General features: G+C 41.5%; 1 protein-coding gene across 1 annotated transcript in view; it reads right to left on the bottom strand.

The window, feature by feature from the left end:
• The window catches only part of NAIF1 (nuclear apoptosis inducing factor 1), a 391,556-nt gene that overhangs the window by 244,969 nt on the left and 125,113 nt on the right, over positions 1-21,474 (bottom strand). Inside the window, exon 3 of the mRNA XM_044058689.1 lies at positions 8,665-8,718. Coding sequence (XP_043914624.1) covers positions 8,665-8,718 — 54 coding nt within the window. The remainder of the gene's footprint in view (positions 1-8,664; positions 8,719-21,474) is intronic.

The following is a 21,474-nucleotide window of genomic DNA, read 5'->3' as shown; positions in this document are numbered from 1 at the left end:
TCTGCACAAGGGGTAAGAGTGAGTCCCCCCTTGCTTGTTGATGTACCACATGACTATGGTATTGTCTGTCCTGATCAGCAGAGTCCAAGGGTAGAGTAAGTCCTTGAAAGACAGAAAAGCCTAATGCACTGCCATCAATTCTTTTAAGTTTATGTGCAGATGAATCTGGGGGTGCTCCAAGTCCCCTTTATGCCCCTGCCCTCCAGATGAGCCCACCATACAACATCTGAGGCATCTGTGGTGAGGGTCTGGCTGGAAGACGGTGGGCGGAAAGGCAGACCCTTGTTCTGTGAACAGGCTGTCACCCACCAGAGGAACTCCAATTTTTGACAGGGAACCAGGGGAATAATCAAGTCCAGGTCCTGTGTGTGCTGACACCAAAGATTCCTGAGGTGCCATTGAAGTTTTCTCATATGCAGCCTTGCATATGGGATCATCAGAATACATGAAACCATGAACCCCAGTGCTTGCAGGAATTGCCTTGCAGAGAGCTGGGTCATGCTTGCCAAGTTCATGAAGTATGCAAAAGATCTTGCTTCTGTTGAGGGAGGAATACCATCTGGGTGGCTGTATTCAGACTTGCTCCCAGGAAAACAATCTCCCTTGTAGGAACCAACCTTGACTTCTTTTCATTGAGAGTGTAACCCAAAGAGGTGAGAATATTCTTCAGGAAATCCAAATCCTTTTCTACTTGTTCGGGGGAATTTCTTGAATGAGACAGTCGTCCAGGTAAGGATATATCTGAATGTTTCTCTGCCTGCAGAAAGCAATGGCTGGAGCCAGGCACGTAAAAACTCTGGAAGCAGTAAATAAGCCAAAGGGCAGTGCAGAGAATTGAAAGTGTTGCTCCCCAGCCCTGAAGCGAAGGAACTGCCTGCAACATTCCCTTATTGGGATGTGCAGATAAGCCTCCTTGAGATCCAAAGTTACCAGCCATGAATCCTTGTCCAGCACTGGTAGTAATTGTTGAAGGGTGAGCATCTTGAATTTGGGAATCACCAGAAAAGTGTTTAGAATGGACAGATCCAGAATAGGGTGCCAGGTGCCCCCTTTCTTGGGTACCAGTAAAAGCCTTGAATAAAAGCCTAGGTCTGCCTGATTTGCGGGAACTGGCTTTATAGCCCTCATAGTCAGTAGTGAAGAAATTTGAGTTTCTACCTCTTCCCTGTCATTTCTGAGTATGTCTGGGTATCCTTGTGAAAGAGGGAAGGTGTGGAAGTAAAACTTGTAACCTTGGGTTTACTATATTGAGCACCCATTTGTCATCTGTGATGGTAGACCATACCGCTGCGAACCTGGATAACCTTCCCCCCAAAGGAAACCCAGGGTCCGCAGAGGTAGGCACAAGAAGGCCGGAGTAATTGAGAATGTTTGCTTTGGGAAGCTGGCTTAGAACTCCCCGATTTAGCAGAAGAAGAATGAAATTGTTTAGCCCTTTGAGGGGCAGAAGCCTGCCCTCTGGAAGACCTGAAACCCCTAGGCCTAGAGCGACCCTGCTTGCCGGGATCAGGGAAAGACCAATTCTTGGAAGGATAATGTCTACTGAACTGAGGAGGCTGAACCTGAAGGAAATCTTTTACAGCTTGAATAGATTTTACCTTATCCTCCAACTTCTTCAGTACCTCCTCAGCCTTATTACCAAAAAGATTGTCCTTGTGCAAAGGAACATCCAGCAATTTAGATTTAACTGGTTCAGAAAGAGGCTGCTCCCTAAGCCAAGCATGCCTTCTAATTACAGAACCAGTGGCTGCTGCTCTGCAGAAGCTTCCAAAGTGTCAAAACCACAATGAAGTGAATGCTTATTAATTAAAGTGGCAGAATTCAGTAAGTCTTGTAAATCTTTGTTCTCCATCACGGAGTCATCTGTCTTTCTCACATACTGCTGATACTTAAGCATGTGAAAAAGACAATTCACAGATCTAATGGCAAGAGTTGCAGAGGTATAGACTTTTTTACCCCACCTGTCCAAGGCCCTAGATTCCTTATCAGAAGGCACAGGGTTTTTTGCAATAGTAGCCTTAACACCCTTGGGGCCTTGAGAAATAATTTCTGGATCAGCAGTAGGGTTTTTAAAAAAGAATTGATGAGAATCAGGAACCATGTAATACCTATCTGGTTTTCGGGGGCAGGAGAAACAGAATTAGGAGTTAAAGGATTTTTCAAGAAGACATCATCCACAACTTCCAAAACTGGAGGTATAGCCAAAGGCTTATGCTGTGGCAAATCTAAAAATTCCCTGATTCTTTTCTTAGACTGTGGAAAATCCTGACATTCCCATTTAAAATGCTCCCTAAGAGTATTCAAAGTATCCCCATAGGAAAAATCTTCTGGAGGGGAGGCAGAAGGGATAGAGTCCTCAGCACAGAATCCTCAAAGCCAGAAAAAAAGTTGAGAATTTCCTTCTTCACCAGCAGACATACTGGAAATTTCAGAATCTGAGACAGACAAAACATCTGGAGATAATTCCCTAGCCCTTTTTGAAGGGGGAGGGGGGTGAGAGCCCCTAATCAGGGAAAGATCACCAGCCATCTTTACCAACTGGGACTGAGGTACAGAAGAGGAGGGTGACGCCTGCTTGTGAGTAAGGTTTGCGGCTGGAAGGTTTACTAGCAATCTGGAGGGGCTCGGGAGGCCTAGCAACTGCAAATGTCTGAACTAAGGTAGTCGATCTGGATCTGGTCTCATGTCGAAAGGAAGAGGCGTCAGAAGCTGGTGTCTGCAAAGCAGCTCCAGACTCATCTGAGGGGGCGACGGGCAGAGGGTCTGAAGATGAAAAAGCAGCCTGCAGCATGGAGGACTCCGTAAAAGTCTCGGCAGAGGCCTGCGGTTGAAAATCTGCTGACTGCAGGGGCTGCGAAAGCACCTCACTGATTACCGCTGTGCTGACGACCAATTTCAGCATGCGTCGTCAGAAGATTTAACCCTAGGCCTGACGCGGTCCTTGTCTTTGCGTTTCCTAGGTATATCTGAAGTTGGGAGACCAGAAGATGCCATGCCAACGAACTTAGGCCAGACTCCGAAATGCTTATACAAAATCTTAGCACTACGGCGTATGGTACGCGGGTTAAAGGAAGCACAGAGATCGCAGTTAGGGACGTCGTGCTCAAGGCCCAAACAAGTTATACAATAGGAATGAAAGTCACAGTGCGGAATCTGTTTTCCACAGGCAAGACGGTTATTAACTTTATCTGACATTTGTTAAAGCAAGAAAAGAGGATCCGCAACGGGGTACTTATCTGAAGGTGTCTTCAACTTGGTAGTCGGAAAGCGAAACGAAGGTAAACGACCGACCGGCACTAGTGCGAATTGCATCTGCTTTGGGCTCCGCGGCAAGAAAGACTGAGGAAATGGTGTCTGCTGCCACCATTTATACCAGACGTACTGACATCAGTTTTACAAACGGCGGCAGCCAACATCATATATCAAGGACTCTGGTATTCGGGCCGACTGAGGGCTACTGGGAGCCGGATAATCCATATGTGAGGACTGCAACAGTGAACTACAAATAACATCTGGAATGGCAGAGATCCAGCAATTCCTTGAAGGCATTCTTGTCCTCCAGGGAGGAAATCATTTGCTTCATTTTTTCCAAAATACTCTGCTGGTATTTTATCATATGGAATTGGCAATTGAGGGCCCTCATGGCCAGAGTAGAGGAAGTGTAAACCTTCTTCTCAAATCTGTTAAGGGCTCTGCTTTCTTTGTCATTTTCTTGATAACAGCTGTCCCTTCTCTAATGGTCCTAGCCTAGTTCTAGAAGTACTAGCCCTAACTCCTTTGGGGCCAGGGTTGACAACCTCTGGGTCAGCAGAGGGTTTTTAAAAGGGATTTACGTGACCCCAGAACCCTGTAAAACCTGTCTGGTTTATGAGGGGCTGGGGGAAGAGAGTCCAGGTTGAGAGAAGATTCCATGAAGACATCTTCTACCATTTCCAAAACTGGAAGGATAGCCAATGGTGTGCACTGTGGGAGATGAATGAACTCCCTGACCCTCTTTTAAGCTTGGGGGTAATTCCTGTGCCTACCATTGGAAAATATCTCTGATGGCATGTAGTGTCTCCCAAAAGGTAATGTCTTCAGGGGCTGAACCAGAAGGTAACACCTCTTCTGAATCAGAATCCTCAAATGAGGTAAGGAAGGGTTCATCAGGGGTTCTGAAAAGGTCTCAGGTGAAGGGTCTCTCTTCCTTTTTCCTGATGAAGTTTTGGGGGGGGGGTGCCTGCCTCTGTCCAAAGAAATAAGGTCCTTGGCCAACCTGACTAAATCCTGCTGATAACATGTAGGGCGGGAGCTGGCAGGCCTAGGCACAGTACTTGAGGTCGAGTTCTTCTTAGGTGTTGTTTTTGCCTTGTGCCTATGCGCATCCACTACTCTGATGCCAGTCTCCTTGAGAGAAATGCCCATTGTTGGAGGATGCCCAGAAGGGACATAGTCGGTTGAGAATTGTTCACCGGAAGCCAAGGTCTGCTTGGTGACTCTGGACCTGACCAACGAACCAAACACCAAGGCCTGTGTTGAAATTCAGGGACCCGACAGCATGTCATACCCAGAAAGGGTCTCAACAGAGGCCTACGCCACCACCTCACCTGCAGAAGGGGGCTGCAGAGGTGCTTCTCCTTCCTCTGCGATAATGAACCTTGGAGAACTGGCTGATGGAGAAAGGTTGTTGCCAGAGGCCCTAAGTTTGGGTCTTTTTTCCTTCTTTCACTTAGGGACCTCAACCTCTGGACGGCCGATGGATGTCATCGCACGATCAGAAGCAGATTGCTGACTAAGGTGTTTAGACAAGATTTCGGCCCTACGCCTTATAGTCCTAGTACTGAAAAGGATGCACAGACAGCAGTTTGGAACATCGTGGCTTGGGCCTAAGCAAGCGATACACAAGGTATGAAAGTCTCTATGTGGGATTTGTTTACTACAATGGAGACAGTTGTTAACTTTATCTGACATGGGTCACAAGTAAGGAAAAAAGCTCCCCAATGGGGTACTTAGCTTTAGAAGAATTTCTCACTCTGGTGCAGACCGACCAACGCACTTACAACTGCTTCGGGCTCTGACAGCAAGAAAGACTGATATGGTGTTCGCTGGCTCCCTTTATACCCAATCATCCTGGCATCAGGGTAGGATGTCCGCCAACTCAGGGAGGAGGGAGTTTTTTGCTCTGGTAGTCCGGCCAACCAAGGGCTTCCAAAGTAGGAAATCCCATAAGTCAGGATTGCAACAGTGAAGCATGAACATCTGTATATAAAATACAACAGATTTTATAAAGTATACCACCAATTACAGTCAAGAAAAAGTAGGCTTTCTGGATCTTATAATCAGAAAAAAAGCTATGGGTTGGGCTTTCTCAAGCAACTTGTTCTGGAAACCAAATTTTTTGTTTGTTTGTTTGTTTTTCTGTTATTTTATTTTCAGCTTTACTCGGAATAAGTATTTAAAAGCCTTTATATGTTTTAAAGGAAAAATTATGGCATTAAACAGTCTCTCACCAAAAGCAGTGTAGCACTCAACTGTATTCTACTAGAACTGGTATAATATAGTCACAGGGACAGAGCTTTACCAGAGTTTACAATGAAATTCCACAGGATCTGCAGACTGGCCCACTTCTTAACACCTGACTCTCACCTGTCAGGGTTCATAGGTTATCATTAAGTCTACAGTCAAAGGATGCTAAGGAGAAGCTCTGCCATGTCCCCTAATACTGTTGGAGACTAACAATGCCCCCCCCCCCCCATTTAGTAGACTTTTTCCACACATTCCCAGTGAAAACTTGGGATCACAAATCCAGTCATCCAGACCTGTTTTAAAGGTTAACAGGGAAGTACTCTGCTAGATAAGCAAGGGCAGGCTATTGCAGAAACAGGGTATATGTTGGATTAGGTATATGTCATGCCATTTGTTGTTGTTGATATGGCAGTGTAGCTTTAAGTGTCTAGAACTGGTGTTTCCATTACCTCTGGTTTTGTTTAGGTGAAGGAGATCATGGAGTGCTGCATCACTCTTAACACAAAGGATAAGCAGAGATCACTCTTGAGAAGGCTGTATGACACTGACATGAGGGACGGGGCTGTTAGTCTATCAGAGTAGCTAAGGTCACCTGAGATCTTTTTGGTGAGGCAACATTGAGGTATCTCATGCTGATTTAAGTGCTTAAAGAGGTACATGCCGAAGGCTGCATTACATTCAATAATAGGCCTAATAAGGTAGGAGTAAAGTGGGATTAGAACTTCTGTGAACCTTGATGGGATATCACAAAGGATAAGTTGTGCAAGACAGAAAGACTTTCTAACTACCACAGAGACTTGGTGGTCAAAGAAGAATAAGTTATCAGCATGTGAACCCAAGACCCTGATGACGGTGTCAAATTTAAGTGTAATATGGTTATTTAGTAGTGATGCTAGCTTCACTAAATTAAACCATGCCGAATTTCTTGATGTTGAGGGTAGGCCCACAATCAATACCGTAACCATAAGTATCAGAATGGGATTAGATAACCATCCCCAGTTTACAGTCCTCAGCAAATACCGTTAGCTGTAGTCCCGTAATATCAGTTTTTATGTCATAGAAATTTATACCAAAGAGGAGGGGACCCAGAGCAAAGCCCTATGGGACACCACTGGTGGCATTTTTCTGTAATAGCAAATACTCCTGGCCTTTACCGTATGGGTACTCTCTGAATGCCAGTTACCAATCCAGTAAACTATGTATGGTTTAATAATGAATTGTGAGAGTTTATCAATAATCCCAGCATGGGGGATGGTGACAAAGGCCTTACCAAGGTCTTGATCAACAGTGTGGACTGTACGCCCTTTATCTTCAATCTCAGTAACCCTTTCAAAGAACTCAACCAAGATGAGCAGGCATGACCCTGCCTTTTACAAAGCCACACTGTGTTGTACCCGGGGATATAAGGTCACCTATACCATTGTTTATTAGTTCAACTATAATATGTTTCATAGCCTTGCAAATAATACTAGTGAGACTAACAGACCTGTTATTCCCATGGTCAGAACAGGGACCCCCCCCTTCATGCAAGGGTACCACTACTATCATTCTCCACACTTCCAGGACATAACCAGTAGAGAAATTCAGGCCGCTGAGCTGATGGAGGGGTTTTGCTATATGGGACTTTATGCTTCTCAGCAGATATCCAGGGATATTGTCAGGATGCCAGAAAGTAGTGTTTTTAATTTTGGACAGCACCAAAAGGACTTGGTTCAAATAGATCTCAGGAGTGAGGGGGGTGAGGAGGAATGCAAGACACAAAAAAGGGGGAGTGGACTGAAGTTGGAAGAGAATTTGTCTGTTTGAATATTATCAATATCCTTGGGGTCAGAGAAGGAGGTATCACTAGAGATCAGTTCAGTACAGCACTGTAGGTTATCTCTAAGCTTCCTAATACAACTGAAGAAGATCTTATGGTTGTCTTGTAAATTAGTTGCAATCCTAAGTTTATAGTTTGCCTTACATTTCCTAATATAAGTTTGAGAGACCTAGCAGTTTTAAATCCCTTTCACAGTGATGAAGGAGACATACTTTGGTGATGGTCAGGTGCTCCCACCCATTTTTATTATAGGGTTTACTGATGTGCAAGATCCACCATACGGTTTAGTTCAAACTTCTACTCTGCTTATGCTGGACCGGTACAGATACCCCGATGCATCTATCTATCTAAGAGTGCTATGCCACTTGTGAGTATCTATAATGTCACGAAATAGTAAATAATTGTTTTTGGAGTAATCCGTGAATATAGAGGAGTTATTGGGGATCACAAAGCGGGTTGTCATAAAGAAGGGAACAGCAAGTTGGTCAGATTTGACAAGGGGAGGTAATAAGCAGGGTTGTGCAATTAGATTGCGAGGATAAGATTAAGAAGATTGACACCTCTGGTGGGCAAGGGGACAATTTGTTCAACTGTAGTGGCATTTACCAAGTCCAGAAATCTTTAGGCATATTTGCTGTTGGCAGTAAATGTTTGCTAGTTTATGTGCTGATAATTGATGTCACCCATATGAAAGCATTGGGTTGGAATTGTCACTTTTCTAACTGGTTAAGGTTTTCTGCATGCCCTGAAGGGATCAAAGAGGGGGATCTACAAATGGCTATAATGTGATAATTAATTTAATTAGGTGTAACTACAACTTCGGACAGTTCCAGATTTGTATCATGTGACATACGAATACAGAGGGGAACAAATGGGGCAACTGGATCTGGGAAACAAATTTTCCAGAGGTCACACACCATGCCTGGTGAGACCTAGGTCTTGCCCATGGGAGGAATGAATATGCAGATAGAATGTAGTGAGGGCAGCCATTGACCGATCTTGTAAACTAGTAAAAACACTGTAAGGCAAACATACATATTGAACGAACACAAAGTGGACAACTCCAGAAGCTAGAAATCCACAGGGCATTTCAAAAACAGTCTGTAAAGCAAATAAGCAGAAAGCAATATGCAGATTAAATTCATAGACTAAAAGATAGAATGGTGTGTGCTTTTACAGATATCAGTAATATTACTATAACAGGTAGCTGTTAGGGTTCCTATTAGGGTATGAATGTCTTCTGCACATGGCTGACAGCACACCTGTATGGCTTAAGGTGAGCAACTGGAAAGGGTACACAGGAAGACTGACAATCGTACTTTCTGGAAAAACTGGCTTACCTTCCACTGTTTTCGACACATCTGGTGTAGTGTTTGATGAAGTGCTCTGTACAGCTATGAGAAAAAAGAACACAAACATTGTCAGTGCCAGCTATTGATTCCATTGGTGATGTAATGAAATTATATGGTAGGTAGCAGTACTACAGAAAACCATGTTGTAAAAATTAATTCTGAGGTGTAATTGCTTGCCTAGTTCAAGTTACAGGGTCTGCTTTTCTATGGATACAAACCTACATAACTTTCCCACAGGCTGTGTGAACTCAAATAATTTTGTGTCAAGTAAGAGGGTGCATACAGCTTAATACTGCCACTCACACACACACACACACACACACACACACACACACACACACACACACACACACACACACACACACACACACACACACACACACAAACACTTCACCAAGGGCAGTTTTAGTGTTTTTTTTGGGGGGGGGGTTTCAACAAACGTTACTAGACCAAGACATGAAAAACTTTGCCATATACTTTCCTTCATTTATCCTGCATGATGACGAAGAGCGCATTGTGTTTACTGTGGTACTTAACCTATGAATTTGTAATATAATGTTTAATAGAGCATGAAGCTGAATATGCAAGGAAACAAAGGACAAGTTAAACTGCAGAAACAAGGTGCTTCCTGAAATATTTAGAATATAAAGAAATATAATTCCAGTAAAACTTATGAACAGTAACAGATGCAAAAGCAGTACAAAAAGTTGCTATTCTGCTGTCTTTTATCCTATCACATTAGCATATGACAAGTTTTAATGCTCTCTTTGTCCCTTAAATTACTTTGTCATATGTCTTTTAATCACTACCATATTATTTACCCTCTCTCTTAACAGTTTTAATTATAATATTTTTTTTTCTTTGCAACAAACTATATCTTTGGTGAAAAGGAATGTTTTACTTTTGCTACTTATATGTTTATGACTTGCCTTGCAGTACATTGTCTTGTTTTTATACCAGTCGTTATAGAAATATTTGCAATTTTTGGTTATTTAATATAAACTTAATTTTAGATATTAATTTTAGTTTTCCAAGGTCATAAATGGACTTTTTTTATACTTGTGACATTCTTGCTCTCTGCCTGTTGGATCATTTCTAATTGAATGTCCAAATCTTCCTTACATCCAGAAGGCTGGGATTACAAGTACTCATTGGGCAGGAGGCAGGTGGCTTTCCTTTAACTCATTTCTGAAAATGAGAGTTCTGGAGGGGACAAGGATCACTATTCACTACCCTAGGATGAAATGTGACCTTGGCAGCATGCTCACTCTCTGCTGCCAGTACCCTGGGCATTGGAATTACCATCTTGACCCTTTAAGCACATCTTGTACTTAACTCGGGCTGCTTTAGTTAATGGCAGTGTGCTTCACGTGACTGATTTGGTGTTTATCTCTGTGGCTTAGATGGATAAAAAAACAATCAAATGTACTTATATGTAGCTGTCCAACCATACATTTTTGTAATTCTCAACCCTCAGACTGGCAATACTGGCAGAGTAGTTACTATATGTTTTCATCCTGACCTTTAAACAAACCAGGTAAATGTTGGAGTGACAAACACAGTATGTCCTTGGGACAGGAAATAACTGCAGATTTCTTCTCATTTAATGTCATCTAGTTATTGTGAGACATTTATGCAGAACTCACAGATTTCATCAGCTTGGTCAATGAATCTCCCAGATGGATTGTCTTTGGGGATTTCAGGGTCCAGCTCGAGGATGAGACCCATGAACTCACCTTGGAGCTTTTGTTTATTTATTTTTAATAGCTTCAGCTTCACTTTCCACTGCTATCTGAAGGTTTCTACACGCATGATGAGATTTGTTTTATAGATCATTACAACATTAATTAACTCCCTTTTCACTTGATATGGTCGTCCTTTCTATGAGTGTAGAACTTGAGTAAACTAATGTCAATTATTTAGCTACAGCATGCATAGTAGTTACTGCCAGGTAAAGCACATTTAGCCCACCTAACAGATACAGTGCTTTCCTAAGCTAAGAGATCTGGTTGCAAACCTAACAGCCATGACTTCTTGCTGTACATTTTGTAAGCTCTTTGAACTTGATCTTCCAAACTGATCTGAAGTCACTGGCTTGGTGGTGAAACCAATTGCACGATCAGACCACTATCTGGTTTCCTTGTCTCAGGCTCTCACCTTAATGTTGCCTGATATAAAGTTCTTTAACAGAAGTAAATTCATACAATTAGTGACATCTTAGCATCCATCTTTGACAGGTACCTTAACAATGGAGACTGTTGATGACCCTCCCCCCGATTCTCTTGTTCTACATATAATAATCTTACATCTGGCACAGTGAATGTTGTGCCTCATCTGTGTATGTCCAAGGTCTCCTGCTTGAAGTAAGGAAGCTGGACAAATGTTACAATGTCACTGATGAACGAGAAACCTACTTGAGATCAAGCTCATTCTTGAAACATGCTATGCTAGTTTTCAGACAGAAATCTCATGTAAGAAAGCAGCTTACCTTTCCACTGAAATTTCTACTGAAGCTAATGATCTGGTAATGTTTCAAGAATTAGTGGATAAGCTATGGAACACAGACTACCTTGCTCCCAGAAAACTTCTCTTATTTCTCAATGCAGGTACGGTTGCCAATATCAGGGAATACCTCTTCAAAAGTGCAGCAGATGACAGCTGCAGTGGATCTTTGCCAGAGACATCAGAGTTTTGCAAGGCTGATTTTACATATGTTGATTAAAAGGCCATGAGAGTGATTGTCTTTGTGCCCCACTTACTATGGGCTTGGCCCACGTCCAACAAGAACAATAAAATCTTGCATGTGTGATTTTGATCCATTTTTCTCTAGAATATCCATTTTTCTGTGCGCTGGAGATTTTGTGATTATTCTAAAGAAGCAATGGTGACTCACATGCTACAAAAGCTATCATTGAAACTAGAAAATTACTGCCCATTCTCAAGTCTTCCCTGTAAAGGTAAGGTTATAGAGAAAGTACTCTGTCTGGTTATTAGTGCAGTGGATTAAGGCTTTGAGCTTCTAAAGAGCTACTTCCTGTAGTCAAGGGTACAGGTTTCAATTCCTTTCACATCCATTTGCCTACAGTGCAACTCTCACAAAGTTGCTTAATCGCTCATTGTTCATGGCTCAGCTTGTCAACACGATAGAGGAAACTTGTATCCAGTGGGTTTACATGATTTACAAATGAATTAAAAATGTAGGACTGATGCAAATATATTCCAATTTGATCCAATCAGTCTGACTTTTCATCTCATTATACTACTGACTCATCCTTTACCTGAGTTGTATGTGATCTCTTGATGGTTGAAGATAAATAATAACATTCCACCTTGAAACTCCTTGATCTCACGGCAGCAGATGACCCCATATACATGGGATCTTGACTGTGCATATTAAAGTTTAAAGTGGCTTCTGTAAACTAGTGCTGGACTGAGTTTGCATCTGCCTCAAAGGCTCCCAGAGGGTTTTGTCAGAATTAAACTCTTCAGCTACTCTCAGTAATGTAGTGTGCCACTGGTTTCAGGCTTGGCCCACTGTTAGTCCCTGTGAATTTGCTGAAACCAAGGGAGATGCTTAAAGGGAGAGGTATTTCTTATTAGTGCTACATGGGTGTTATTCAGCTTTACATCTCCTTCCTTGCTTACTCCACCAATACTTACTGCACTATGTTTTACACCAATAGAAGATTATCCACAGAAGATTATCCAATTACCCAAGAATCAACTTCAGACAGTCACTTAAAACTCAGCCCAACAATGACTGGCATAATACTAATACAGGACACCTAACATCCACCTCTTCTTCCTGTCCGTGCTCCTTTATTACCAATGCGGTAATGATGACAGACTGACAGACTGACAATGAAGGGCCACATGTCAGACTTGTCAGCACATTGTATGGCCAAGTAAAACCAATGTACAGATCTGGAATTGCATTCCTTCTACGGATCTTGCTACGATGATTTGTGTATGTATATTATCTTGCCATATACCAGTGCAGGACTCTCTACCTATGGCTTTCTGATGATCTGGTTCATCTGCAGGCAAAGCAGAATTCTGTGGCAAGGTTGCTAATGGATTGCTCTCATAATTCCATATTACTCTTCTTCTATGTGGGAAGTACTGGTTTAAAGTCATGACCACATTAGTTTCTCAAACCTTGTTATTGAGATACACAGCCCTACTTGATCAGAGCCCTGCTTATTTAGAAGAGCTGTTAGTGCCCTACATTCTGGCCAGGCCCTTGAGGTTACTGAGAAAGGCATTGCTATCTGTTCCAAGGGCTCAGCATAAATGTTCTGGATGACTATGACTTGTAGATCTGATGCTGATCCTTTACAATCGGCTACCTTCTCTGATTAGGACTTGTGACTTGGAGAACTTCTTTAGCAATTCCATGAAGTATCATCTTTTTGAATAGTGCACATATATCCACATAGGTGTGCTCTTATGTTGTGGCAACCTTTTTTTTGGTATTGCTCTATTATGTCTTGTGCCTCACAGCAAGAGGTTCACTGGTTCGATTCTCAGCTGGGGTTCCTTCTGTGTGGAGTCTGCATGTCCTCCCTGCAGTTGTGTGGGTTTCCTCCATGTGCTCCTGTTTTCATCCACATTCCAAACAAACAGATGGATTGGACACACTAAATTGGCCCTAGGTGTGTGTGTGTGCATGTGTGTGCCTTCTGTGGAAGGTTGGGCACCAGGCCGGCAACTGTACACTGTAAAACTCCACTGTCAATCGTTCTGCTGACCGTTGTACAGCTGTGGTGACCCCTAACAGGAAAAGCCGAAAGAAAAAGAACATTAAGCTTTATTATGCCTTGGCTCTACTTGTTTGTGTGCAATTTTATGTCAACAATTATATATGTATGTATGTATGTATTTATGTACGCATGTGTATTTATTTTATTTCTATAGATGTTGAGTTTTGGTTTGGGATTAAAATGAAAAGTGTTCAGACAAAAATGTAAATACAATAAATAAATAAATACATACATACATACATACATACATTTAAGCACTGTACCAGTTTAGTGTTTGGTCATGTGGGCTTATATCACAAACCAGAACTGTATGTTACATACAAATAAACTATATTCAAATCTGCTTGAAACTGTAACCATAAAGCAATACTTACTAAACTGTTAGAAGCTTTTTTAACTGAAACAGGTAAAGTAACTATAAGACATTACTTATTAAACTGATAGCATCTTTTAACCTGGAAGAGGTACAAAATGAAGCCTGTTTGTCATTTCTCTGTTCAGGAATGCATCCAGATTAGCCAAGTAATGATTTTGATATTTCAGACATGTCCCTACTGGTAATGATGTCACTTAGGTGTTATGCAGTGCATGAACTGTACCTGTCATCATGAAACTCCAGGCAGTGCTCCTTGTTCCTAGACTATAAGTTTATATGAATAAACTATACCTGTCAAGCAATGACATGAAATGTAAAGCAGTGCTTCTACAGAAAAAAAGCATCAGTGAATAAACTGCATGTGTCATGCCATGACATGTAACACACATCAATTTTTCTAGTCTATAAGCATTAGTGCATAAACTACACTGATCATGCTATAATATGAAATGTAAGGAGTATTTCTGAATAATGGGCTAATTTCTCTCTCTTTCATTTCCCTGCTGCAAAACCCGCGTTTACACGGTTTTGCACATCCGGGCAGCGCCGGTTAGCTAGGGCTAAATTTATCCCAGCTCCACCAAGTTTCCTCTTCAGTTTTTCCCTTGAAAGTAGTCTAACTCAACCTAAGCACTTAAGCATCCTACCGTCCAGCACTTGCTCAGACCTAATAGCAAGCACTAATATACCCCGACACCTGATTGCCCAGCAGGGCAAGGCTCATTATTCACCCCTCACCAACCAAGCGACTAAGCAGCTCACCCTACTATTCAGGCATGAGCAAAGGGCAATTTCAGGTATATTCTCCAGTCCAGCTGGTGAACCTGCGTATCCTGAGGCAATGTTACAACTGCCTCATGTACACAGACAACCCTCTCCTCCTACCACAAAACATTAACATATGCGAGAGGTGCAATTATATAGCTAAATTGGAGGCTAAGCTCTCTCCACCCAAGACTGGAATAGGCAGTCATGAGGAGAAGCTTAATACTTGCGCCACACCTCCAGCCTCACACAGACATACTAAACCAGCACTGGCAAAAAATACACATAAATACACAAAATCATACACGGAGGCTCTAAATTAAAACCTGCAAAAGCATCACAGACCTCCAAAGCAGACACCCAAAAAACCTGCACCTCCCATCACAAACCAGACAACACATAAAATACAAAATTAGTGTGCCGCACAATCACAGCCCTTAAGGCGAAATAACATACCTAACACACTAGTAATAGGCGACTCTATAGTCAGGCACAGTGACGTCCCGCTCACTAGGCTGGACAAGGAGTAGGTTACGGTTAGCTGCCTGTCAGGAGCCAGAATCCACTGCATAACACAAGCACTCAGGTCATTCCAGAACAAGTACAAATATGACTCTGTCATTGTTCATGTTGGTGTGAATGACCTGAGACGTACCTCCCTGGACTACATGAAAAGAGATATGGAAGAGCTCTCTGATCATGTAGGCCAGGCAGGTATGACCCTGACCCTGAATAGCATCCTGCGCTCACCAAGAATGATACTGCAGTATAAAGAAAAAATGATCAATTTCAACAATTGGCTAAGCTTCTGGTGTCAAAGGGGATCCAGTGTCTGTCAGCCTGGGGCGACATGCTCGACAGGCCTCGTTGCTTCGCAAGAGACGGATTGCACCTCTCACCCCTAGGCTTTCGAATAATGGCCAAGGCTCTTGCTGCCCCTATAGTGCCTTTTTTAGGCAAGGCTCAAAAGTCAAACCCACCTCCATAAACAGCACAAATAAAAAAAAGAGGGTTATGTTACTCAATGCCAAGAGTTTAAATCTCAAAATGCACACGCTCGAAGCACTCCTCAGTATGGAGAACATCGACATCTGTGCAGTAACTGAAACCTGGTTCAAGGCTCCACAGAGCACCCCAGCACTACCAGGCTACAACTCATACCACACATTTCAGCCACAGAACATGGAACAAAACACAAAAGGAGGGGGTGTTATCCATATTCATCAAGGATACCTACACCTCCAGGTTAGTGGAGCAGCATGATACCTCCGAGATCATCCATGTGCAACTAACGTCAGACAAATCTGCAATCCAAATTGTGGCCTGCTACAGATCACCCTCTATGACCCAGGACCTCCTCTCCACCTTTCTGGAGACACTGGAAAACATGAAGGTCCTACCGAACATCCTGATATTGGGCGATTTCAATTACCCTACCGTTAACTGGGAAAACTATTCAAGTACAAACTCCCAGGTCCAGCGCTTCCTGGAATTTATCAGCTCAAATGCCCTGGATCAGCTGGTAAACTTGCCTACCAGAAGTGAAAACATATTGGACCAGGTCATCACCAACATGGGCGACAGGTGTTCCAGACCGGAGGTCAACCCGTCACTGGTTAAATCAGACCATAAACTAATCACTCTGGATGTCCACACCACACCACCACCTCCAACCAAGGAAACCACAGTGAAAAACTTTTCTATAGCAAACTTCACCTTACGTAAGACAGAGGTGGTAAGTTTCACAGCCCTCATGCTAAAGGATAACAGTGTCCAAGATGCAGGAACCTTTACAAATGCACTCTATGAGCTCCTACAAGGATGCATGGATCATGCCATCCCTAGCAAAACCAAGACTCACTCCCCTAAGAGAAGGAAACCAGTCTGGTGGACCCTTGCCATTAACAGGCTATACAATAGGAGGAAACTAGTTCAGAAAAAAAGCAAATCCCAAGAAGGAAAGATATCCCTGATCAGTATCAGTAAGAAACTAAGGTCCCTCATAAAATCCTTCAAGGCTAACTTCGAAAGAAAAATATCCAAGGATTCGAAAGAGAACCACAAAACCTTCTTTAGCTATGTCAAGAATCTAAGTGGCAACTCAGAGATATGCTCTGAGCTAATGTAAAATAGCACAAAATATACTGAACCCACTGATATTGCCAACATCCTGACAGATAGATTCAGTGCAAACTTCACCCCCCTCTCACCCCCAAAAGGGCCCACAACAATACCAGAAAAGTGTAGTGTCCCGGAAATCACAGATGCACAGGTGAAAACAGCCCTTTCAAAAACCAAAAGCACAGCGTCACTGGGGCCAGATGATGTCCCAGGCTGCGTCTTGCACGAACTACAGAATGAACTAACCCCCTCACCTCAACACACTGTTCAACCTCAGCCTCTCCAGAGGCTACGTGCCCATAGAATAGCACACAGCAATGGTTAGTCCGCTCCACAAAGGAGGGGCCACAACTGACCCTGGTAACTATCGCCCCATAAGCCTGACTAGCCTGGTCTCAAGGCTGTGGAGCACATCATCATGGAACTCATTAACAAAGACATTGAGAACCTCCATACACTTGACCCGACCCAGTCCGGCTTTGTTAAGAGCAGATCATGCCTACTAAACCTGGTTGACTTCTTTGAAACAAACAGTCACACCAAGGTCATAGATGAGGGGAAGGTAGTTCACAAAGCCTACCTTGACCTCGCCAAGGCTTTTGACACCATTCCCCACTCTGGAATTATAGAAAAACTCACCAGCCTGAACATAAACCCCTGTGTCACGAGATGGGTTGCCAACTGGCTTACAGACAGAACTCACATGGTAAGAATAGTGGACTCCAGGTCCGACTCTAAACCAGTCACAAGTGGTGTCCCACAAGGCTTGGTCCTGGGACCCCTACTGTGCGGCATATACTTCTCAGAAGTACAGGCAAACACAGGAGGAGTATGGCCACCCAAGTTCGCCGATGACTGCAAACTGGGAGCCATAACTGACTCTCCGGCTGACGCGGACATTCTCCAAAAGGGCCTTACTGAGACGGACACTTGGTGTCAAAGTCATGGTCGCAAGCTAAATGCCAAAAAATGCATAGTCATCCCATTTGGGAAAAACAAAACACCTATGAATTACCACATAGGTGGCAGCCCCCATACTACAGAAGAGGTAATAAGAGATCTGGGGACCCAGGTAGATAGTAATCTCTCCTTTGACAATCCTATTGCCAAAGTAGTTAGGAAATCCTTCTATGTAGCCCATCTAATTACTTAAGGGTTCGCATCTAGAAATAAAGAGGTTATAGTGCCCTTCTACTCGTCACTCATCAGACCCATCATAGAGTACAATGCCCAGTTTGGGATGTACCTCATAAGACACTTCCAACAGCTGGAAAGACCACAAAAGTACCTCACCAAGAGGATTACTGGCCTCAAACATATGTCCTATGCAGTCTGACTGGAAAAACTCCAGCTGTACTCAGTGGCATATCGCTTACTCAGAGGTGATCTCTGCCTGACTTACAAAGCCATGTCCAACTCAGAACTGATGTACATGCTCCACCTAAAGAAATCCAAGTCACTGCAAGCCACTCACTCTAGTGAGCTAAACCTCGCCACGACAATAAATCGAACATGCTGGAGGGACAGATTCCTGTCACAGGGACTCCCCATGCTTTGGAACAAAATTCATAACTACATTAGGCAGAGCCCCTCACTAATACTCTTCAAGAGAAACCTTGACGAGTGGATGGGTTGCAGAAAATACATCCCTGGGATCTCTTCATTGGCTCTTCTTGACAGAGGCTCAGTTAATTAATCAATGGGGCGGCAAAAGCTGACATACTCTGGCTAAGCTTATAAATGCCCTCGGGCAGATAGCCTAGTACCTACCTATGAACCTAATAAAAATAGCATCAGTTCATAAACTCTATCTGCCATGCTATGGCATGCATCACAAGGCAGTGTTCCCAAGTCCACAAAAAGGCTCATTTTTCCACAGTCTTTCGTCAAACTATTGATTAATATTAAATAAACAAATTATTCAGATGTACGAAGTGGCCAAACACTGAACTGCTCTATTATGGTACACTACACAAACAGCATTTAAAAACCATATAACAATACTACGTCATGTTCAATGGCAGAACTGATGGAAGGAAGCCCTAAATGAAACGCTACATACTGCAGTTCTTTTGGGTTCTATGTTTTTCTGTCAGTTCACAATGTATAGCTGTTTGCTAGGCATTGCCTGTAAACAGATGCATTACATACACTACAGATAAGGAGATGGACGATATGCAATCAGTGTTAGCTTTGGTTCTTGCTTGACTTACCTAAGAAAACAGCACATAACAGTTAAGTATTACCCCCGCAAGAAATTCTGATGCTATTAAAAAAAACTCTTGAAACTGCATGCTAGTTGATGTATAAAATAAAATACATGAAACAATCCCCAAGATGACCACATTCTAATCATGGGATTCTGATACTAACACAATGCTAAAAACTAAATCAATATATAATAATTCATGTGAAATAGTATCTTACAAATTTGTATTCTTATCAAAAGAATCCAGTTATTTAAATTTATGAGTTAAACAATGAAACCTTTTTTTCTCACAAGAACAAAATATAATATGCAAACGAGCTGTGGGAAGACTTAAAATATTACTTTCTGAAAACTGAGTATGTATTTTTAAGTACAACAGGCAGACAGTTACCATAAAGATAAGAAACTTGTATTTACACACACACACACACACACACACACACACACTTGAGATATATGTATGGTTGCAGTTTTTGCTTGAACGTTTCTTTTGTTCTACCACGAATCGGATTTGTTTTTTAAATGATGCACATTTCATAGAAAGTACAAAAATGGACTTAGTGCAAGAACAAGGGACAGAGGGGGATTACAAATTTTCTCTTTTCAACTGTTTTCACTGTTGTGTAACCTCTGAGTTGTTATATACAAGTAGCAGAGGGTGTGGGGTGTGCTTTTTTGTGTGTATATTCCTGCATATTTTACCTAAATGTGCATTCTGCAAATTTCTGTCAATGATTCTAGTGTTGGCGAAGATATAATTCCAGTTTCGTTTTATAGATGTGTATATATATATATATATATATATATATATATATATATATATATATATAGGCCTACTTTTTCTTATCGAAAGCTCATCCTTTCGAAAAGAAATAGTATGAACCCATTTACGTGACAGTACACAAACAAAAGTGCACTTTTGTGACTACAGGTTCAACACACTGCAGCGCCGTATCAAGCTACAGTGGGGATAAGGGAATATACCTGTTTCTCCACTGTAGTGCGATCTTGGAGTTAGTATATATAAAGTAGCGGAGGTGTGGGGGGCTTGCCCTCCTGCAAAAATGTCTTTGTAGTGGTTTTTTTTTTTTTTTTTGTAATTTTTGTAATTCTACCTGTTTGTTGAACCGGTAGTCTCAAAAGTGCACTTTCATTTAAGTGCACTTTTGTGTAATTGGGCTTGTACTTTTTCTTTTCTAAAGGATGAGCTTTCAATAAGAAAAAGTCGACCAATATATATATATATATATATATATATATATATATATATATATATACATATATATATATATATATATATATATATATGTAAATATATATATGTAAATATAAATATATGTAAATATATATATATATATAAATATATATATATATATATATATATATATATATATATAAATATATATATATATATATATATGTATATATACACACACACACACACGTGTGAATATATATATATATATATATATATATATATATATATATATATAGATATATACATACACGTGTGAAAATATATATATATATATATATATATATATATCTCTATATGAATATATATATATCTATATATACACACACAAATGAGACCACAATAAATCAGTTCAAAACTTTTCCCACCTTTAATGTGACCTATAACCTGTACAATTCATTTGAAAAACAAAAAACAAATCTGTTAGGGGGAAAATATAAAAAAATAAAAAACATACAATAAGCATGTTTACGTATATATTCTGTATATGTTACTATATTTACTATCTGTAACACTGTTTCTGCTTCTGTATTAATTAATGTTTATATTTTTTCTGTATCTAGTTGGAGCTTTTATCCCCGGGCTTCCACTGAAAATGAGCTCTTTTAGGCCCAGTGGACCTATCCCGATAAACAAATGCAATAAATAAATAAATACATAAATTAAATTACTCTTAACGTAATACTTTGTTGAAGCACCTTTCGATTTAATTACAGCATTCAGACTTCTTGGTACACACCTGCCATCAATTAAAGAGACCCTGATTAACCCCAAATAAAGTTCAGCTGTACTAGTAAGATTTTCCTAACATTTACTCAGTTGCCTGCTACAGCAAAAACCATGTTCACAGAGAGCTTACAAAGCATCAAAGGGATCTCATTGTTAAAGGGTATCAGTCAGGAGAAAGGTACAAAAAAATTTCCACGGCATTGGATATATCATGGAACACAGTGAAGATTATCATCAAAAGGTGGAGAAAATATAGGACAACAGTGACCTTGCAAAGAACTGGATGCCCCTCCAAAACTGATGAAAAGACAAGATGAAAACTGGTGAGGGAGGTTGCTAAGAGACCTACAGCAACACTGAAGGAGCTGCAGGAATTTCTAGCAAGTACTGGTTGTGCACTACATGTGACAACAATCTCCCACATTCTCCATATGTCTGGGCTATGGGGTAGGGCCGCAAGACAGAAGCCCTTTCCTACACAGAAAAACATCCAGGCCCAGCTAAAATTTGCAAAACAATATATCGAGTCTCTCAAAAGCATGTGGGAAAATGTGTTATGGTCTGATGAGACCAAGGTTGA

The sequence above is a fragment of the Protopterus annectens genome, chromosome 16.part0, assembly GCF_019279795.1.
Source record: "Protopterus annectens isolate FY-2018-M chromosome 16.part0, PAN1.0, whole genome shotgun sequence".
Lineage (NCBI taxonomy): Eukaryota > Metazoa > Chordata > Ceratodontiformes > Protopteridae > Protopterus > Protopterus annectens.
This window is presented reverse-complemented; position numbering and strand designations above follow the sequence as displayed.